This window comes from Durio zibethinus, chromosome 12, assembly GCF_047325235.1.
Source record: "Durio zibethinus cultivar Kanyao isolate XHJ-2024 chromosome 12, ASM4732523v1, whole genome shotgun sequence".
Lineage (NCBI taxonomy): Eukaryota > Viridiplantae > Streptophyta > Magnoliopsida > Malvales > Malvaceae > Durio > Durio zibethinus.
The window spans coordinates 23193053-23210841 of NC_143173.1; the positions used below are offsets into that span (position 1 = coordinate 23193053).

General features: G+C 28.0%; 2 protein-coding genes and 1 pseudogene across 4 annotated transcripts; 2 read left to right on the top strand and 1 right to left on the bottom strand.

The window, feature by feature from the left end:
• Positions 1-538: 538 nt before the first annotated feature.
• LOC111297782 (dirigent protein 22 pseudogene) lies at positions 539-1312 on the bottom strand (annotated as a pseudogene).
• Positions 1313-6199: 4887 nt separating this feature from the next.
• LOC111297084 (large ribosomal subunit protein eL21z/eL21y) lies at positions 6200-7702 on the top strand. The gene is made up of 2 exons (XM_022891688.2): positions 6200-6497; positions 7301-7702. The coding sequence occupies exons 1-2, from the start codon at positions 6261-6263 to the stop codon at positions 7556-7558; spliced, it is 495 nt and encodes a 164-aa protein (XP_022747423.1). The 5' UTR covers positions 6200-6260; the 3' UTR covers positions 7559-7702.
• A 138-nt stretch (positions 7703-7840) lies between these two features.
• LOC149515898 (uncharacterized) lies at positions 7841-11413 on the top strand. 3 transcript variants are annotated; one of them, XM_089741268.1, is made up of 4 exons: positions 7841-8382; positions 8481-8624; positions 8963-9142; positions 11145-11413. In XM_089741268.1, exons 2-4 carry the CDS (start codon positions 8573-8575, stop codon positions 11330-11332), a joined length of 420 nt encoding a protein of 139 aa, XP_089597394.1. In that variant the 5' UTR covers positions 7841-8382; positions 8481-8572; the 3' UTR covers positions 11333-11413. The 3 variants fall into 3 exon arrangements, with proteins under 3 accessions (XP_089597394.1, XP_089597393.1, XP_089597392.1); XM_089741267.1 differs by having other exon boundaries at positions 8493-8624; XM_089741266.1 differs by having other exon boundaries at positions 7841-8624.
• The last annotated feature ends 6376 nt before the right edge of the window (positions 11414-17789 follow it).

Genomic DNA, 17789 nt, shown 5'->3' on the forward strand with positions numbered 1-17789 from the left:
ACTTTTTTTTCTCTACTCTTCTTTCTTTTACTAATATTTATCCGAACCTAAAGTAAGTAAAAGAGATTGGGTTGTAGAGATTTGAGAAAATAATTGTTGTGCTGATTTTTTCTTTTTGGCTAATATATAACGCAAGTTATAACTCTAAAATTTTTCAGTATTAGAGTCTCCTTTAGATATTTTCCTTTACTTCAATTGGATATGAATGGGAATGGCGTAGTTATGATGTAGCTTGTTTTATTTTATTTCTTATGTACAAAAAATTGCAAGAAAAAAAACCTTGTAGCTTATTTAAAGTCTCACATTCAAGTTTTAAAGAGGATTTGATTCAATTTTTTGGTGGATTTATTAAATTATATATATATTTTATTGATTTCTTTTATATATATATATATATATATATATATATATATATATATGAAATGCAATCAATGCATGATCATAATTATAATTTTTATATCTACACACACATATATATATATATATATAGTTTAACTTTCATAAAAAAAAAAATTGTAATTTTAACAGAGTCCTCAAATCTTGCCCTGAAGATGGGATTTTAACGAAAAATCAATTAACATAATGGGTCAAAAGACGAACCCAAGAAAACAGAAGACAATGAAGAAACATTTATTTAAAAAAAAAACATGTGTAGACCACAAAAACCAAAGGAATCGATCATCTTATCAATACTGGAAGACATAGACGTTATACTCCACGACAACATCCTTTGTTTTAATATCAAAAGTGTGGGTCTTTGCCTGAGCATAGACACAGGCGAATCGGAAAAGCCCGCTACCACCCACAAACGGCATCTCCCTCACGGTTGAGAAGACGGTGTTTCGCCCTAGAAGACTCATGAGGGAGCTACCATTATTCTTCCCTTCCATGAAAGCAAAGTGCAATACCATTAATAAACCAACTTCATCTTGTGCTGCAAACGCGTAAATTCCTCGTGCTTTTCCCACAAGCTTGAAGTTGCGCTTTGGCGCAGCCGTCAAAGGGTCATCGGCCATCATCACGGTACCGAAAAAAGTTTCGGATTTGTTTTCATGGCCGCGTTGGCTACTTGGACAGTTGTGGGATTTCGTCCGCTGGCTATTTCATGGAAGTAGAAGTGAAGGTGGCTTATTTTCTCTCGCTTGAGGCCTAGTTTTGCTAGGGATAGGATATTTGAGAAGCCATCTGATTTCGTAGAGGCAAGAGAAATTGAGAAGAAGAGCAGAGTAAACAGAAAGGGGAAGGTGGGGATAGGGGAAGAGTAGTTTTGAGAGGTAATGACCACTACCAGAAAAATAGTTTTCATCGATGAAAAATTACATCAGAAAAAACTAATTTTCCGTCGATAATAGCATTATCAATAAAATTTATAAATGAAATTTTTCATCGATAATTTGTCAATAAATCCATTGATAATCCATAGGTAATTCGTCGGTATTTCATTGGTAATATTTATTTTTTAGTTATATTTAATATATTTTATTTATAATTTTTATAATTTTATTTTAATTTTTTAATTTATTTTTAAAGAAATTACATTAATATTAAATATACATAAATAGAAAAATAAATAAACAAAATGTTCTATTTTATTTATAAAAGAATGTAAAGTATTTTACAAAATTGTTTATGAATTCTATTAAATAAAAGTACAAAAAATACATATATGTTACAAATTAAGAACAAAATTTGGTAATACACATAAGTCAAATAAACAAGTACTTTCAATATACAATAATAAAAATGCTTACAAAACATGTGAATGTTAATAGTCCTTTCTTCCCTTACCCTAACATTCAGTTGGAAATAACACAAATACAAATGTAAAAGTTTAGGAATTTATTTGAGTTATTACCAAAACAATTTAGGAAAACAAAATTGTCCGTAATAAGTTATATTAACACAACCTAGTGAAAGATTTGTGCAAGCATATATTTTTTCATATGTATAAATATCTTGTCTCATGTCTCATATTAGTTCTACATCTAAATGCAAAGAAATAAAAGCGTAGCGTATAAACATGAAAAGCAATATTTGACAAGGGAAATAATAATTATTACAATTTATAACCAACAAGAAGCTCTTAAGCATTTATATGCAGAAAACAAGAAAATGATCAATAAGATGAAAAAACAAAGCAAAAAAAGCTTAAAAATTAAAATTTCAGCCTCCTCAATCTATCATATATACCCAGCATAAAGTATTCTAATTTTTATGATAAAGTACATCCAAAAACTACCAAGTTTGATGAACACATGTTCTATGTATGAATGGATGAAACATTGGATCTCATTCTTCATGCAAGTATATACACAAGAACTCACTTATTATATAAGTTTAACCGGGCACTGTTAATGCACAAAATTTTTTACCTAGTATGTAAAAGGACTTATAAATTCTTATAGGAATTAGGCAAATTAAGCAATTGTAAATAAACTTGAGCAAATAAATAGGAAAAAATAAGTCAACTTTAAGTCCAATAATTTACCTTTGTTGGTTGGGTTTTAAGGCTAGACAATAAGCTAAGGCATAGTTTTTCCTTGACATGACATGGAAGGGTAGGTAAGGTGGGTGTCAACATGAGAAAGCTTGTAAATGGTGGCATCAAAGAGCTTGGTAGGGTGCATTCAAGTTCATTATGCAAATCATTAATCCTCTGCAGAAGCTCTTTTGAGTAATCAATGGCGTCTCCTAGTATTAAAGCCTTGTCTATCTGGGATATAATAAGCACAATAACTAGCTGGCTACCAAACTTAGTAATTTCAATGATTTAGATTTTAGAGTATTAAAAACTTTAATATTGATAGAGTGTTTTTTGAACAAATTACTAGAAAAGACCAACAAAATGGGTAAAACAAGTTATTCTAGGAATACTTCTAGCTTCTGTAAATAGATAATTGCAATAGTAGTGAGACGAAATATTTTTTCATTATTCTAGGAATTATAAGATTGCATTCTCTTAGATATTCCAAAATGTATCTTTTTTTGCTAGGAAAATAAGTTTTGGAATATCTGAGAGAATGCAATTTTGTTCCTAGATTGAAAAGTGCATAAATAATGCGTTCTTGTCGCTTAAAAGAATTATAAAATATTTTCATTAAAAGAAATGAATAAGTTTATAGGTAAATTTATTTTGATTCACTTTTTAAACCTTAGAATTGCATAAAACTAATGAAATGATCTATGTATAATTTCATAACTCTATTAAGTTATAGTTAGAGATGGTACCTACTAATTTGGTAGCTTCATGTTCCTGATAGAGTAAAATTTTAATTATTTGATAAATGATTTAACTAGAAATGAGCAAGTGGAAACTTAAGTTTGTGTTTATATCATTATAGCTATTGAAAATGGTGGAGATAATTTTAAAGCCTTTATTATTAGTTTCTATTTGTAGTAAATTTTTCTTTATTATTTTCTATAATTAGAACTGATGTTTAAGAAAGAAGTTTTGAAGTCATTTCATCTTATTCTTATAAATAGAAAAAGCTAGATGTAGTTAAACTTGTTTAGTTTAGACTTCATTTGGTTATTACTTTTATAATTTACTCTTTACTTTTGTAATAGAAAAGTGAAAAGCAAAAAATAAAAAAAAATAACTGAAAATAAAGAATGAATAACAAAAAAAATAAAACAAAAACACCAACCAAAGGAATCTTAATTATCTCATCAATCTCCCTTTAATGGACTAGCTAACTAGAGGCTCATAGCCCACACCCAAATTTTATTAGTAATTAACATTAGGCCAGCTCCTAGGGCCTAGCATATGGAAGAAAAAATGAGAATGAGAGAACATGTTGGGCTTATACAGATTTATTACAAAAAATACATTTATGGAGCATTTGGTTTGTGAAATTTTGGATTCAAGGGAAAGTTGATACCCAAGAAAGGTTGATACTCGAAGTTTTGCTTAATTTTTAAGGCATTTTATAAACAATTTCACTTGTTTTGTTAGGTGAAATGTTGGTTTATTAATTCATATATAATTATTATAATCTCTTTGATAAGTTGTAGGCAACCTTTCATTTTATTTTAATAAGAAAATATAAACAATAAATGATGTCTTTAATGGCGTTTAACTAGACATCAAACCATAATTGTTGTATTAAAATATAAAAAAAAAAATCAATTATGGCATTTGGAGGAGTTGAACACTTATTTGCTTTTGTAAATATGTTAGAAAAAGTATCAAATAAGACATTTGTTCAAAAGAAACACCTTATTTGAATTTGTAAAAATTATGAAAGATCATCTATCAAATAAGGCATTTGTAAAAAAGAAACGCCTTATTTGAATAGGTCAAATAAGGAGTTTGTTCAAAAAAATACCTTAATTAAGATTATTTAAGGCATTTCAAAAAAAAAAAAAAAACCTTATATCAAGTAACGTATTTCTAAAAAGAAACACCTTATTTGATGCTTTTGTAAAGATTTCAAAAAATATATTAAATAAGGCATTTGTTTAAAGAAAATGCTTTAATTGATATCAATTAAGATATTTCAAAAAAGAAACACTTAAGTGAAATGGTTTTTTCTTTGAAATGTTTTAACTGAAATTAATTAAGCTATTTCAATTAAGCGAATGTGGAGTGGATGATGTGGCAATCAAGGCGTGTTTTACCTTGGCGACCCTCATGTATGATTGTGTGGACCAAGCCTTAACCAAGTTGACAATTGACTAGTTGATTTAGGCGTGATAATATTATAGGCTTTATGTCATTGATAGTATTTGAATTATAGTAAAATATTTAATGTGATGTTTAAATTTTAAAAATTTTTAATGTGATACTTAAATTTAAAGGTGAGAAAAAAATTTGAGAAACCGAAAATCGATTTGAAATTGTAGTATTCGGTTCATTTCGATTCAGATCGAATTAATTTTTTTAATTCGATTTGGATTAAGTTCCGATGTTTAATGTATATATTAGGTTCATATTAAATTTCATATCAGGAAATGAAAATTAAAAAAACAACTGAACCAAACCAAATTATATATTTTTATTAGCTTTTACATATTTTTTAAATGTTTATAAAATAAATATAATTATTTTACACATAAATCTATTTAAATATATTAAAAATCATATTAAAATAATATAAAAACAAACAAACAAATTAAATTTAAAAAACCATTGAAGTGAACCAAACCGATAAAATTCGATTTAAATTGTGTGAAAGTTCAACTCGAATTCATATTTGATTTAAAAATTTATAATTTTATGCATTATAAAAAAAAATCGAATCAAATCCGCTCTAAACCATTATCATCCTTATTTAAATTGTAAATTTGTGAACTAATGTAATATCGACAAATAATCTTTTAAATATCATATTAATTAATAAATTTATAATTCAAATACTATATTAATTTTTTTTTAAATTCAAGTATTATATTAAATATTTTATTTTTATTCAAAAGCTATTGGGGACATTATATCTGTAATATTATATCCATACTATATTGTAATGAAACAAAAAGTGGGAATAGAATTGGGTTAATGGAGTAAAGTTACATGGAAAATGGGTTACTGGGAAGAAAATTACAATCAGTTCTGACAAAGTTAGGTCGGGTGGGCTGCCTTTTTATGTCATGTACTTCAACTTTAAAATGTAGTTGAATAGAATAACTCCATGCTATCAAGCCAAAAGAGAAAAAAAAATGCATTTACTGATGTAAATAAATGAATCATAATCAATGAAGGCAATTCAGAATCAAAACTAATTAACTCGAAAAATTGGATTTTATATGTTATTAAATATGAAATTCAGAATTTAACTCAAATAGTATATATAATCATCTTTAAAAGATGATAATTAATAAATTTAAATTTTAAATTTTAATGCATATATTTTTTTCTCTATCTCGAATTTATATATATATATATATATATATATATATGAAAGCGTTTAAATCAGGCCTCAGATGGGCCTTGAATCTTTATCTAAACTCTAGACAATTTTAAAGATTTTGCCAGATGAATTACTATTTTGTCTATAGAAACATCCAAAAATCAAAACCGGTCCACTTCCAGGCCAGGATAGGCCCCCAACAATGTGGGCAGTTACGGGGCTTAGTCAATTACAATCATTTACAAGAAAAACAACCCAAATAGGAACCAAAGCCCAAATCTAAAAACAAAAAATCCGAAAAGTAAAGAAGGTTCTATAAGAGGTTGATAATTAGGGTTTTGCTTCTTCTCACCGCCACCCTCTCTTCTTCAAGCGGGCCAGAGAAAGAAAACCTGAGAGAGAGAAAAAAAAATGCCAGCCGGTCACGGTCTTCGCTGTCGAACAAGGGATCTGTTCGCCAGACCCTTCAGAAAGAAGGGTTATATTCCCTTGTCGACTTACCTCAGGACGTACAAGATCGGTGATTATGTTGACATCAAGGTAAACGGCGCCGTTCACAAGGGTATGCCCCACAAGTTCTACCATGGCCGTACTGGTCGTGTCTGGAACGTCACCAAACGCGCTATCGGCGTTGAAGTCAACAAGCAGGTATAAAAAACAATGGGTTTTTTCTTTTATTTTGGGTACTTTTTATTTTGGTTGACAAATGACTTTTTTTTTTAATTTATGGGTTTTTGTTTTATGTGGATTTGGTGAAAGATATTTGTGGGTTTTCTGTTTCATTTTGCTTGATGTATTATTTTGGTTTGTATATGGGTTTTGATGTATTTTCTGTCTTGCTGTGAATCTTTGTTTCATTTCTTGTTTTCCATTGTTGATTACTGATGTTTGACATGTGGTTTTTCGTTTAGAAAATCGATATCTTGTATTAAACCGAGAATATAGGTTCTGCTTCGGATAATTCAATTGGGTTTTTTTTCTCAACTTATGGTATTCTGTTCTGCTTTGTCTAATATTGAAATTCGATTTTGATTATGTTCTGTTGTTTTAAGGTTATATTTACTTAGTTACATGATAATAAATATCAATGCATTCGCTGCTCATAGACCATTCGTGTAGCTTTTGTTTAATTTCATGACGAGTTGTGGCTGCTTTTGACCAAAAAAAAAAAAAGAAAAGAATCTAAGTTCACTCTTTGGGATGAGCTTAAATTTCTTATTCCAATAAGATGAGTTACAGTTTAACATCATCGTTTTGATTGGATGGGCAGTAATGTGCCAAAGCATTTGAGGTGTATTCCTTTTTTCACTTATGCGATAGGGCTTTTTTGATATTGTTGCCTGACTGAATTTTTTAAAACTTTGTGCCTTACTCTCATGTGATCTCTGCATGCTTCCTGTATGGGAGATTGGGCATTTGTGTACTTGTATTAATATGCATGTGGTTTTCAGGTGGGTAACAGGATTATTAGGAAGAGGATTCATGTGCGAGTGGAGCATGTCCAGCCTTCAAGGTGCGCTGAGGAATTCAAGCTTAGAAAGTTGAAGAATGATCAACTCAAGGCAGAGGCTAAGGCAAAGGGTGAGGTCATTAGCACAAAGAGGCAGCCAGAGGGCCCTAAACCTGGTTTCATGGTGGAGGGTGCTACGTTGGAAACGGTCACTCCCATCCCATATGATGTTGTTAATGATCTCAAGGGTGGTTACTAGATCTACTATTTTCTGTGGTCTTGCTGTTTTGGTTTATGTTTGGCCAACATAAGTGAACTGGATTGGTTACTTGATGTGCTGTTTTCATTAGAAGTTTATTTTGAAGAGGTACTGCCTTTAAATGCAAAACGTTATATTTGTTTATGCTTTGTGTTTTAAGTTCCAAAACCCAAAATTTCTATCAGTGTCCAAGGATTCAGCAGTTATTTTATCTGCAGCTTCTTTTGGCATTGGAAGCTTGTTTATTCATTATAGCTCAGGCAAGTGAAGCTTTTTTTTTCCCCTTCAAACCAACTATATCCGGAACATAGACCCACTAATGGTTAGGACGATCTTCTTCGCCATCTCGTAGTTGCTGCGAAATATAATACGGGGCTACCAACATGTTCTTCGAGGATGGAATGGAAGGCTAGATAAAAACTTAAATAGTAAATAAGCACTTAACAATCGAGTGCCGACAGAATCGGTGCAATATAAATTCCAATTTGGCTCTAAGTTCCCAAAATTCTGTCACAAAATGACCTAGTGATGTTGGCGGATAGAAATAACACCGAACCAATGTTTTTGGGTTTCAGAATTGATTCTTCATGGGATGGGATGGGATGGGTGGTTGACGATGCATCGCCGGAGAGTAATCATAATTTCAAAATGAATGAGAAATGTAAATGAACAGCTCTTGAACCTTGCTGAAACTTTGGCAGCTGAAAACTGAAAAGTTTGAAGGTTGCTATACGCCAAATGGCAGTTTTGAGAAGTACTAACAAAGTAAAGAACATATGCTCAAAGCAAGAAGCTTGTCACAAGTACTACAGCAAGTGACTTAGGTAGAACGACCCCAATTTATTCCTTATTTGAATGAACACTTTCAGTAATGATTGGTATGCTATTTTTTTAAGTTAATCTTGACCATCTTTATTGGAAGAATCTTTGCCAGTTAATAGAACAAGCCACAGCCTTGAGGACACCGAAATCTGACAGCAAATCTTGGAGTCTGGGCCACCAGGAAGATTAAAGATGAGGATATCCTGGATGTTCTTCTCTCTTTTGCTCCTACTCCTTGCCTCAGGTTGTCTCTTAATCATCTTTATTTTGCTTGTCTTCCATCTCTTTCATTCTCTCCCTCTGAAAGCAGTACTTCTGCTCATGTCTTGTACATAAGGAATAATAGAGCTAAATCTTATTGATTGATTGAAAATTACTTTTGAAAAATGAGAGCAATAAGTTTCTTGCTTTTATGTCAAGAAAACATCGGGATGATCCATTTCCAATGATTTCTTTGTTCTCTATCCCACAAATTAAGAGGATTTCTGATTTTCTAAAGTTCATTAAGATCAACTTCTTGTTTCTAACAAACACTTCAGAAACATAAGCTGCTATTTGTTTTCGTCTTTCTCATCTCAACAGCTGAGTTTGGCCCTGTTTTGGCTACACTTGGGGAGTATGCGGAAGGGATCCCTGAGCATACATGTCACAAGGTTATTGAGACAAACCCATGTGCGTTGCAGAAATGCATCCAGGAATGTTCCAAGGAACCTGCTGGTATTGGAGATTGCAGAGACAATATTTGTTATTGCACATACTACTGTAAGGAACCCCCAATGTGATTCATTTTCTGTCTGCTTCTGGCTTTTGTTGTTTTTTGAGTTTGTGCTAGGCATTGGAAATTGAGAGAGATGGAGCCATTTACAGATTAAATAGATTTAGGATATTATTACCTATACTGTTTCAATGTTTTCCATGATTTATGACAGACACTTAAACGATATTTCATCAGTTGCCATGTGCATCATAAGGGCACAAATGTCAGCATATGATTAGAATAGCATAATGCCTAAATGAAAAAAAATAATTAAGAAGTTATAAATGAAAGGTTACTAGAGAAAACAAAAAAGAAGCACAAGAAGATTGTTGTGAGAGAACTTAAACCAAACTTTTTGAAAAGATTTATGCCATGTATAATATATTTGCTCTCATATATAGCAATCAGTGATCGGTCTTGATCATGAAGAGTTTTAGGTTCAGATACGACTTACAGTCTCTTATTTGTACTAATTCGAATGCATAGAATGATATATCTTGTCTCTCGACCTTTCAAAACCAACAACTTATATTCATCTCGGAATTCTAATTATATATGAAAAGCATAATGAATTTGGTCTTAAAGATTTTGAGTCCTACAAGAAAATGTATTTATATGTAGTTGAGGCATTCTTCTACTTTTATATTTAACAGAGAAGCTAAAGTTATGAATTTAAATTATGATCTCATGGACTCTCTCTTGAAAAGAACTATTAGTCATCGACTTTGTTTGACTCACATTATAATTTTTGTTTTTAGAAAAAGAAGTTACAAATTTTGAACTCATAAATTTTAATTTTACATTATGTAAATTGATTTTTTTTCGTATATATTCATTTACAAAAGTTGGACAAAGGAAAAAACATTGTACTAATTATACTGTCCCCGTAAAAATCCTGTGTTTTCGTAAATAATTTTCTTTAAGAAGGTCGTAACCTGAATAAAAAAAATAATTTAGATGTTAAAATTTAAATTTTAAATATATTAAATATTATTTTTTATAAATCAATTAAATTTAAATTTAAATTAAAAAAAAACTTTTTTAAAACTTATTAATAAATCAATTGAGAGAAAAATAACAAGTGAAGCAACAAAGTTTGATGCTTGTAATTAAAATTTATCAATTAAAAAGTTAAAGCTAGGTTTAGGGTACACCAATCGAACAGAAATAAAATGAGCAAAATTCTAAACTAGATTCAGTTATTGTTGCATGGAACATTGTGAGCATAAACAATGCTAATTTGTCCGAAAAATTAACCGTCCGATTAGCACAATTAACCACAAAGTTTAAGGGCACTTATCTTTTTGTGTATTCATAAAGATATATATATATATATGGACTACCTTTCCTCCTGATTATCTGGCAATTCAGACAAGTTTCTATGCATTGATATTAAAGTACATTATATGAGGTAATTCTCTCCTGCTCTCCGTCTCATAAATCTCATTTCGCTTATTTCACGATTCCAACTCATGATTTTTAAGATGAAATCTTAAATTCTAAAACTTAAGAGAGAAGTTGTAATGGAAGCGAATATGTAATATGCATTTATAGAAAGTTCAAATTTTGGGATATGTACATGAATTTTCTGCTTAAAAAATTGGATTAAATTCCCTTTTTTTTTTTCAAATAAAAATGATTTTGTTTGATAGAGATAAGTGGATTATTAAGAAAAGAATCAACTTGGCCTCAAATCAGGGAATTATTCAAAAACAATCCGAAGATTTTCAGTTCTCAGTCAAGATAGGAAATATTCCTTGATTGGGTAGACAAAAAGTCCTGAGCCAATCTACCCTATATATAAATACCATCCATTTCACTGCTCCATAGACCATTTTTTTTTTTCTATTTCAAAGCTTTGCATAGAAAATGTCGAAGCTGATCATCTCCTGCAATATTTTCTTTGCCATACTTCTTATTTTCTCTGGTTTGTTATTATTCTTCTGATTAAACTCTTCCATTATTTTTTATTATTGTCTCTATCATGACTTCGTTCTTGTTTTTCAGTTGCCTTGATGATGTATCAAGTCCATGGACAAGAAACCTGCCATGCGCAAATTCCTGGTAATGGTTCTTGCGACACTGCTACTTGCAACAACCAATGTGCTCGATTCCACGCAGGAAGCATGGGAAATTGCTTTCAAACTGTTACCAACCGTTTCTTTTGTCAATGCTCCTGGACTTGCAGCAACTGAATAGTTCTTCCCATGTTAATAATTTCTCTAGTTTATGTAAGAAAAATAACTTTAATTTTGAATTAATAAATTTTAGTATAATGGTGAAACTGTTATTTTTAATTCCCTAGCCGTTCATATATCATAATCATATAATAGGTTTCCTTAAGAAAAAAACATTTTTTATATGGGTTTTAGAAAATTTTTCAATTGTTACGTTAAATACATGCAATTCAAAATTTAAATTAATTATTGAATCAAATTCCTTTGAATAAAAAATTTACACGTTTATTGCGACTAAATTCATCCATGCTCATTAAACTATACCCTTATTCCCAACTAAATCACTCAATTTAAATTTATATTGATAAACTTATTAAATTTTGTTATATATATAAAAAATGATCACTCAACAAATTTCATCCAAATTACTTGACAGAAAAATGATGTGACTATGATCTCAATGCCACATCAATTAAACTTGAATTATTTTTCATTTCTTTTCTCTCTCTAATATTTTAAGCACTTAGTTGCAGATGCTGAACCTGAATAACAACACCATTGAAGGTTCTTTGCCTAGCTCTTTATCTTCTCTTACGAGACTTTTAGGTGTTGGATGTTTCAGTTAATCAGCTCAAGGGCCAGAGTCCCCAGAGTTTTGGCTAACTTACTTCACTTAGTAGACTTATCCTTAGAAGAAATTCTCTCTTTGGAGCAATCCCCTCCTTTCTTGGTCATTGTTTAAATCTTCAATTGCTTGATCTTAGCAGCAATGCACTAGCTGGCACAATCCTAGAGGAACTGTTTGACATCCAAGCTCTAGATATTGCTCTGAATCTAAGCTGGAACTCACTATTTAGGGTAATCCCACCTCAATTTTCTGCATTGAACAAGCTATCCATATTGGACCTTTCACACAACAAACTTGAAAGTTACTTGGTAGCACTTTCTGGGCTAGACAATCTTGTTTCTCTGAACATCTCCTACAACAATTTTACGGGATATCTTCCGGATAGCAAGTTGTTCCGACAGTTATCACTAACAAAAATGGCAGGAAATCAAGGGTTGTGTTGGAAAAAATAAATAAGAGAAGAAAAATAATTTTAAAAAAATTGATTTTGATGCCTAAAAAATATTTTTTTTAAAAGCAATTATACCTTTAAGATCCAATAAAACCTTAAAATTCTCTAAGAAAAGTAGTTAAAATAGTTATACTAAAAGATCTATTTATAATGATTAAACAGACATAAACTTCTATTCAAATGATTATGACATTTTATATAATAATATAATCATAACATTTATGAATAATAATCTATTTATATTCAAATAATTATAACAATTTGTCATTGTTTCTATTCAAATGTAATTATTTAAAATATGAATAAAATTAATTAAAAAAATTAACTTTATTCATCAATAATTAAATTTTTCTATCCAATGTGAGATATGCCATATTCTAAACTATCAATAATCTTCCAACAGTTTAGAATGTTGGTACTTAATTTTTAATTTTCTACACAAATAAATATTATGAATATAAGAAGGTATCTCTCGATTTAAATTTTCAATTAATATATATATATATATATATATCTTGAAAATCTAACGAAGTTGATGGTGTCTATAGATTAAACCTTAACTCCTAATATTAGAATTGAAGATATAACATACATAATAATTATTTATTCTTCTGTCACAGTTTTATAATCGCTTTAGCACTATTAATAACATGTGTTTATCCTATTTAAAAATATTTACAAAAGAGACCATAATTCTTCCTATTGAAATGTCATCACTTCTGTATTTATATAGATAGAATTTTCATTATGTTTCTATTACTTTAGATATTTAAAACTCTATTAAGAGTATAAAAACTCATCATCCCCACATAATGGATCACATTAGTTTCTAAAATTTGAATAGATATTATTAATGTTTAATTGACACATAATAATAACTTATTTTTATCCATTTAACTTTGTAATTAAAGGTTACTAGTTCAAAGTTAAGTTCCCATTATCGGTGCCTAATAGTAAAGGTTTAAATCTATTCTACTTGTAGTATTACTAACCAAATATCTTATAATTTAATTTTCTTTTATGATAATTACTGTCACTTGTGATTGAATATCTAATATAATCACTTTAGGCTAATATGTCCAAACTTTTTATTTTGCACATCATTTATATGCTCTAGATATTATTATCTCATTCTTATAATTTTAAGAAATAGTTGGTATTGGTTGTGACCACAATTCTATATTCATAAATTTCAATCATTCTATTTTCATACTTTTATACATTTTTAATATAATTATAATTATAGTACAATTAGATAAACTTAATGAATAAACCAAACTATTTTAGTCCTTTTAAGATTTTTAAGGACCTCTTTATGATTTTAATTTAGTAAGTATACTAAACTTATTAGCTTGTATAATTGGCTCATAAAATTATACTAAAATCTTACAACACTATGGTGGTAATTTTTATTTCTTTTTGTTCTTTTCACCGTCACCATATATAGGTATGCAATCTTTTATTAAAGAATGTCTCATTCAATTATCAAGATATTATATATATTTAATCAAGTTGTCATTTCATTTATCTTTTACTATTTGATTTTTTTTTTAAGTAGTAGGCCCCCAAATCCACTCTTAATGAAAGATAACTAGCAAATATCTTAATATTTCTATAAAAGTTTCAAAACTTTTATATTTTAACTCAATATAAAAGTTTACATCAATAAGCAGATTTTAAATATAATTATATTTTTATAGTCTCCTTTTAAGATTTTTTTATATCAATTCATAAATACTTATATGAATCTATTTTATCATTAACACTATTAATAATTTTTATTACTATGAACAAAACCATTTTCATCACCCAAATAGATCAAATAGCATTCTTTTTGCTATTATAAATGTTTTCATATTCACAAGATTTTTTAATCACTCATAATTTCCAAAGTAAACATACTATAAAATTTTCATTATATAAAATCATAGATGATAAATCATTTGTACAATCCATGAATTAGACCATAAAAAATAAATTACCACAACATGATCAAGATTGTAACATTAATTTTGGCTTATGGCTATTCTAAACCAACCATAACAATCCACATCATACTTACAAATCATGTAGATTTGGCTATTTAAGTTATCTCATTTATAGTGATGGCGTTCAGTGAAAACCAACTATCTCAAATGTTATCATGAGTTTCTAATGCATATATTAATTAACTAATGGCTAATTTCCAAGTTCATAACTATTAAAACCTTTAAACTTAATTTCAAAATTTTATGATAATTTTATTTCTCCACCATTGTGCAGCCTAAGTATATATCTCTATTATTTACCACTTTTAATTGGTCATAACATTTTCAAGTATATAATAAATTCAAACTTTACTCATAGGACCAATATGCTTATGTATAATAAGAGTTTATAGTATATTTAACTCCAATTTCAAATATTTTCGTAATCATTTTATGATCAATATGTTCATATCTAGATCATCATATCAATGTAAGTCATAAAATATGAATTCAAAGAATCATTTTCATAAAATAGAATAAACAATAATTATAATATGAGTTCTACTCATATTTCATGCAAAAATTTGTGATGAATTTGCATTGGTTAAATCATTAATTGACTAACTTTAAGTCTTACGGCTTTCACAAGCCAATATTCTTATTTAAACCATATATTAATATTGTATATAACCAACCACATCATTGCGATCACTATGAAACTATTGAAAATCACGAAAACTTATGTACTTTCCATTTTAACAGCTTGCAAAAGGCCATTTTTTCATGTACAAAAAGCAAAAATGTCTTCAATATCTTTAAGCAATAATGTATTAATTGAATGATGGTATTCTATCTCCATAGTCCATATCTTTCTTAACATATAAGAAAAAAAATTTTATCACATTCATTTTATTTTTGTAATATATGGTAAACTGTACCAATGTTCTTCATACAATCACAAAATGGAATTAAACATATACATATACCAGTGTCTTTGGAACATTGAATTTGCATGTTTTTTTCCAATTTATAAACGTGACTAATTTAGACATTGATGAGCATCTTTCAAAATGTTAATAACCGACAAATGCTTCAATATTTTTAATGACATGTCTTTTCTTTTAATTAATCATTTAATTAGCCCAAATTGTTGGCCAAATTTTAGTTAGTGATACTAACATAAAATTTACAAAATATAGGGATGCCATAGATATACATACTTAATGTATTTTACATTAACACCAGCCATAATTCTTCATGAAATTATATATTCATTGCATATAATAAACTTGCATTAACTTATTACATTATAAATTCAAACAATTTATAAATGTTATCATCAAAGTGAATAATATTTTAGAACCTAGACCTTTATAAACCCCATAGTTATAATAATTTGGTATTTTCCTTTTTAACAAGCATCTCTTTAATCTCCTACCACTTGTAAGCCAATTTCATCAATCATAATTATACAACAGGATCATTTATATTCCAAATTCTTGAGTTTATTTGTCTTACTTGTTTAGCCATCAAACATAGATTGAGTTGTACCTTAAATTTTTTCTTTGTGATTGTTCACAATAAACTTTTATTTTGCAAAATCACTTCTAGTACTATAATACACCAACATGCAAAATACATGTTACATTGCCTATGTTTGTAATAATAACAATTATTTGATTTATTATCCACCAATTAATCCATGAAACACCATATCTTAATCACTATTATTCATATACACCAATTTAATTTTAATTGATTTTCACGAAAATTGAGCATTGGTCAAAATTTAAACCAAAAATAAATTTAAAAAAATATATCAACCTTTGATTTATAAATGACCAACAAAGATAGAACTAAACAAATAGCTTAACTCAACCTATTATCTCAATTTTTGTGTCATAATTTAAAAATAAAACTAATCTTGTAGTTAAATCTTATTTTTTGCATATATTCTCCACATACATTTAATTTTTTATGATAAATTTTTAAGGTGTTTTCTGTATAGAAACGCCTTAAATAATTCATTTATAAAAAAATAAAATGATTATTTAAGGTATTTTTATACAAAAAAATATCTTAAATAATCTATTTATAAAAATATAAAAATATTAGTTAAGGCATTTCTATACAAAAAATGCCTTAAAAATTATAAAAGTATTATTTAAGTTATTTTTTATACAAAAATGATTTAAATAATCTATTTATAAAAATATAAAATGATTATTTAAAGCATTTCTATACAAAAATGCCTTAAATAATCATTTTATAAAAATATTAACCCTAAATCCTAAAATATAAAAAGATTATTTAAGGCATTTTCTGTAACAAAAAAAAAAAACGCCTTAAATAATTTATTTATAAAAGTATAAAATGATTATTTAAAGTATTTCTGTACAGAAAAATCCTTAAATAATTTTTTTTTATCCTTTTATAAAAGTATAAAAAGATTATTTAAGACATTATATGTACAATAACCCCTAAAATAATCTATTTATAAAAACAAAAAAACATTATCTAAGGTGCTTTTTCATGTTAAATGCCTTGATTACAATATAAAAAAATAGTTTTTTGTACAAAAACTTACAACTAAGTTACAATCACTTTCAGATATGCTTTTCAAAAAAATAACGACTATTTTATAATTTTTTATTCTGATCAAATTTGAAATTAAGATAACTTTTTTTTTTCTCCAGAATCCTAAAATACCACAAGGAAAAGCTGGTTTTTTATTTCGAAACTTTGAGTACTGTTAAAAATTTGTTACTTTCTCCCATGATCAGATTACTTTAAACCAAATATAAGAATCAAATACCCATTATCAAGATTTCGAAAAAAAATTTACGAATTCTTCCGAACCAAACACCATCTTAGAGTTTAGAAAAAAAATAGATTAAAAAAAATCTCATATATTGAAATTTTTCATAACATTATAAAGAAAAAACAAATTTTATTTCAAATAGTTATAAGCTTATTTACATATTGATAAAAAAACTACGCGCATAAATTTAGGTTTTTTCTTGACTTAAACGATATGACACAAAAAACTATAAAAGCCTCCGGATATATGAATCCAAAAGCTTAAAAGTGAGAAGCGAGAAGGAAAATGATAGTTAAATAATTTTATTTAAGAATAATTTTGAAAAAAAAAAAAGAACGTGAAGAGTAAAAAATGAAGTATGATTAGAAGCATCCGTAACATAAATTTAAGTACACATTAAATTACGATAATAATCTTACCATTGGCTTCCTAAAAAATATTGACACGTGGCACATATTTTTTGAGATTATTATAATATCTACATTCAATTACATATTAAATTAATTACATAAAATTTAATAATATATTAAATTATTATAATACCTTTATCATTTATTTCACGAAAACTTAACACAAGGCATTTTTAAAATTAACATAATATCACTATT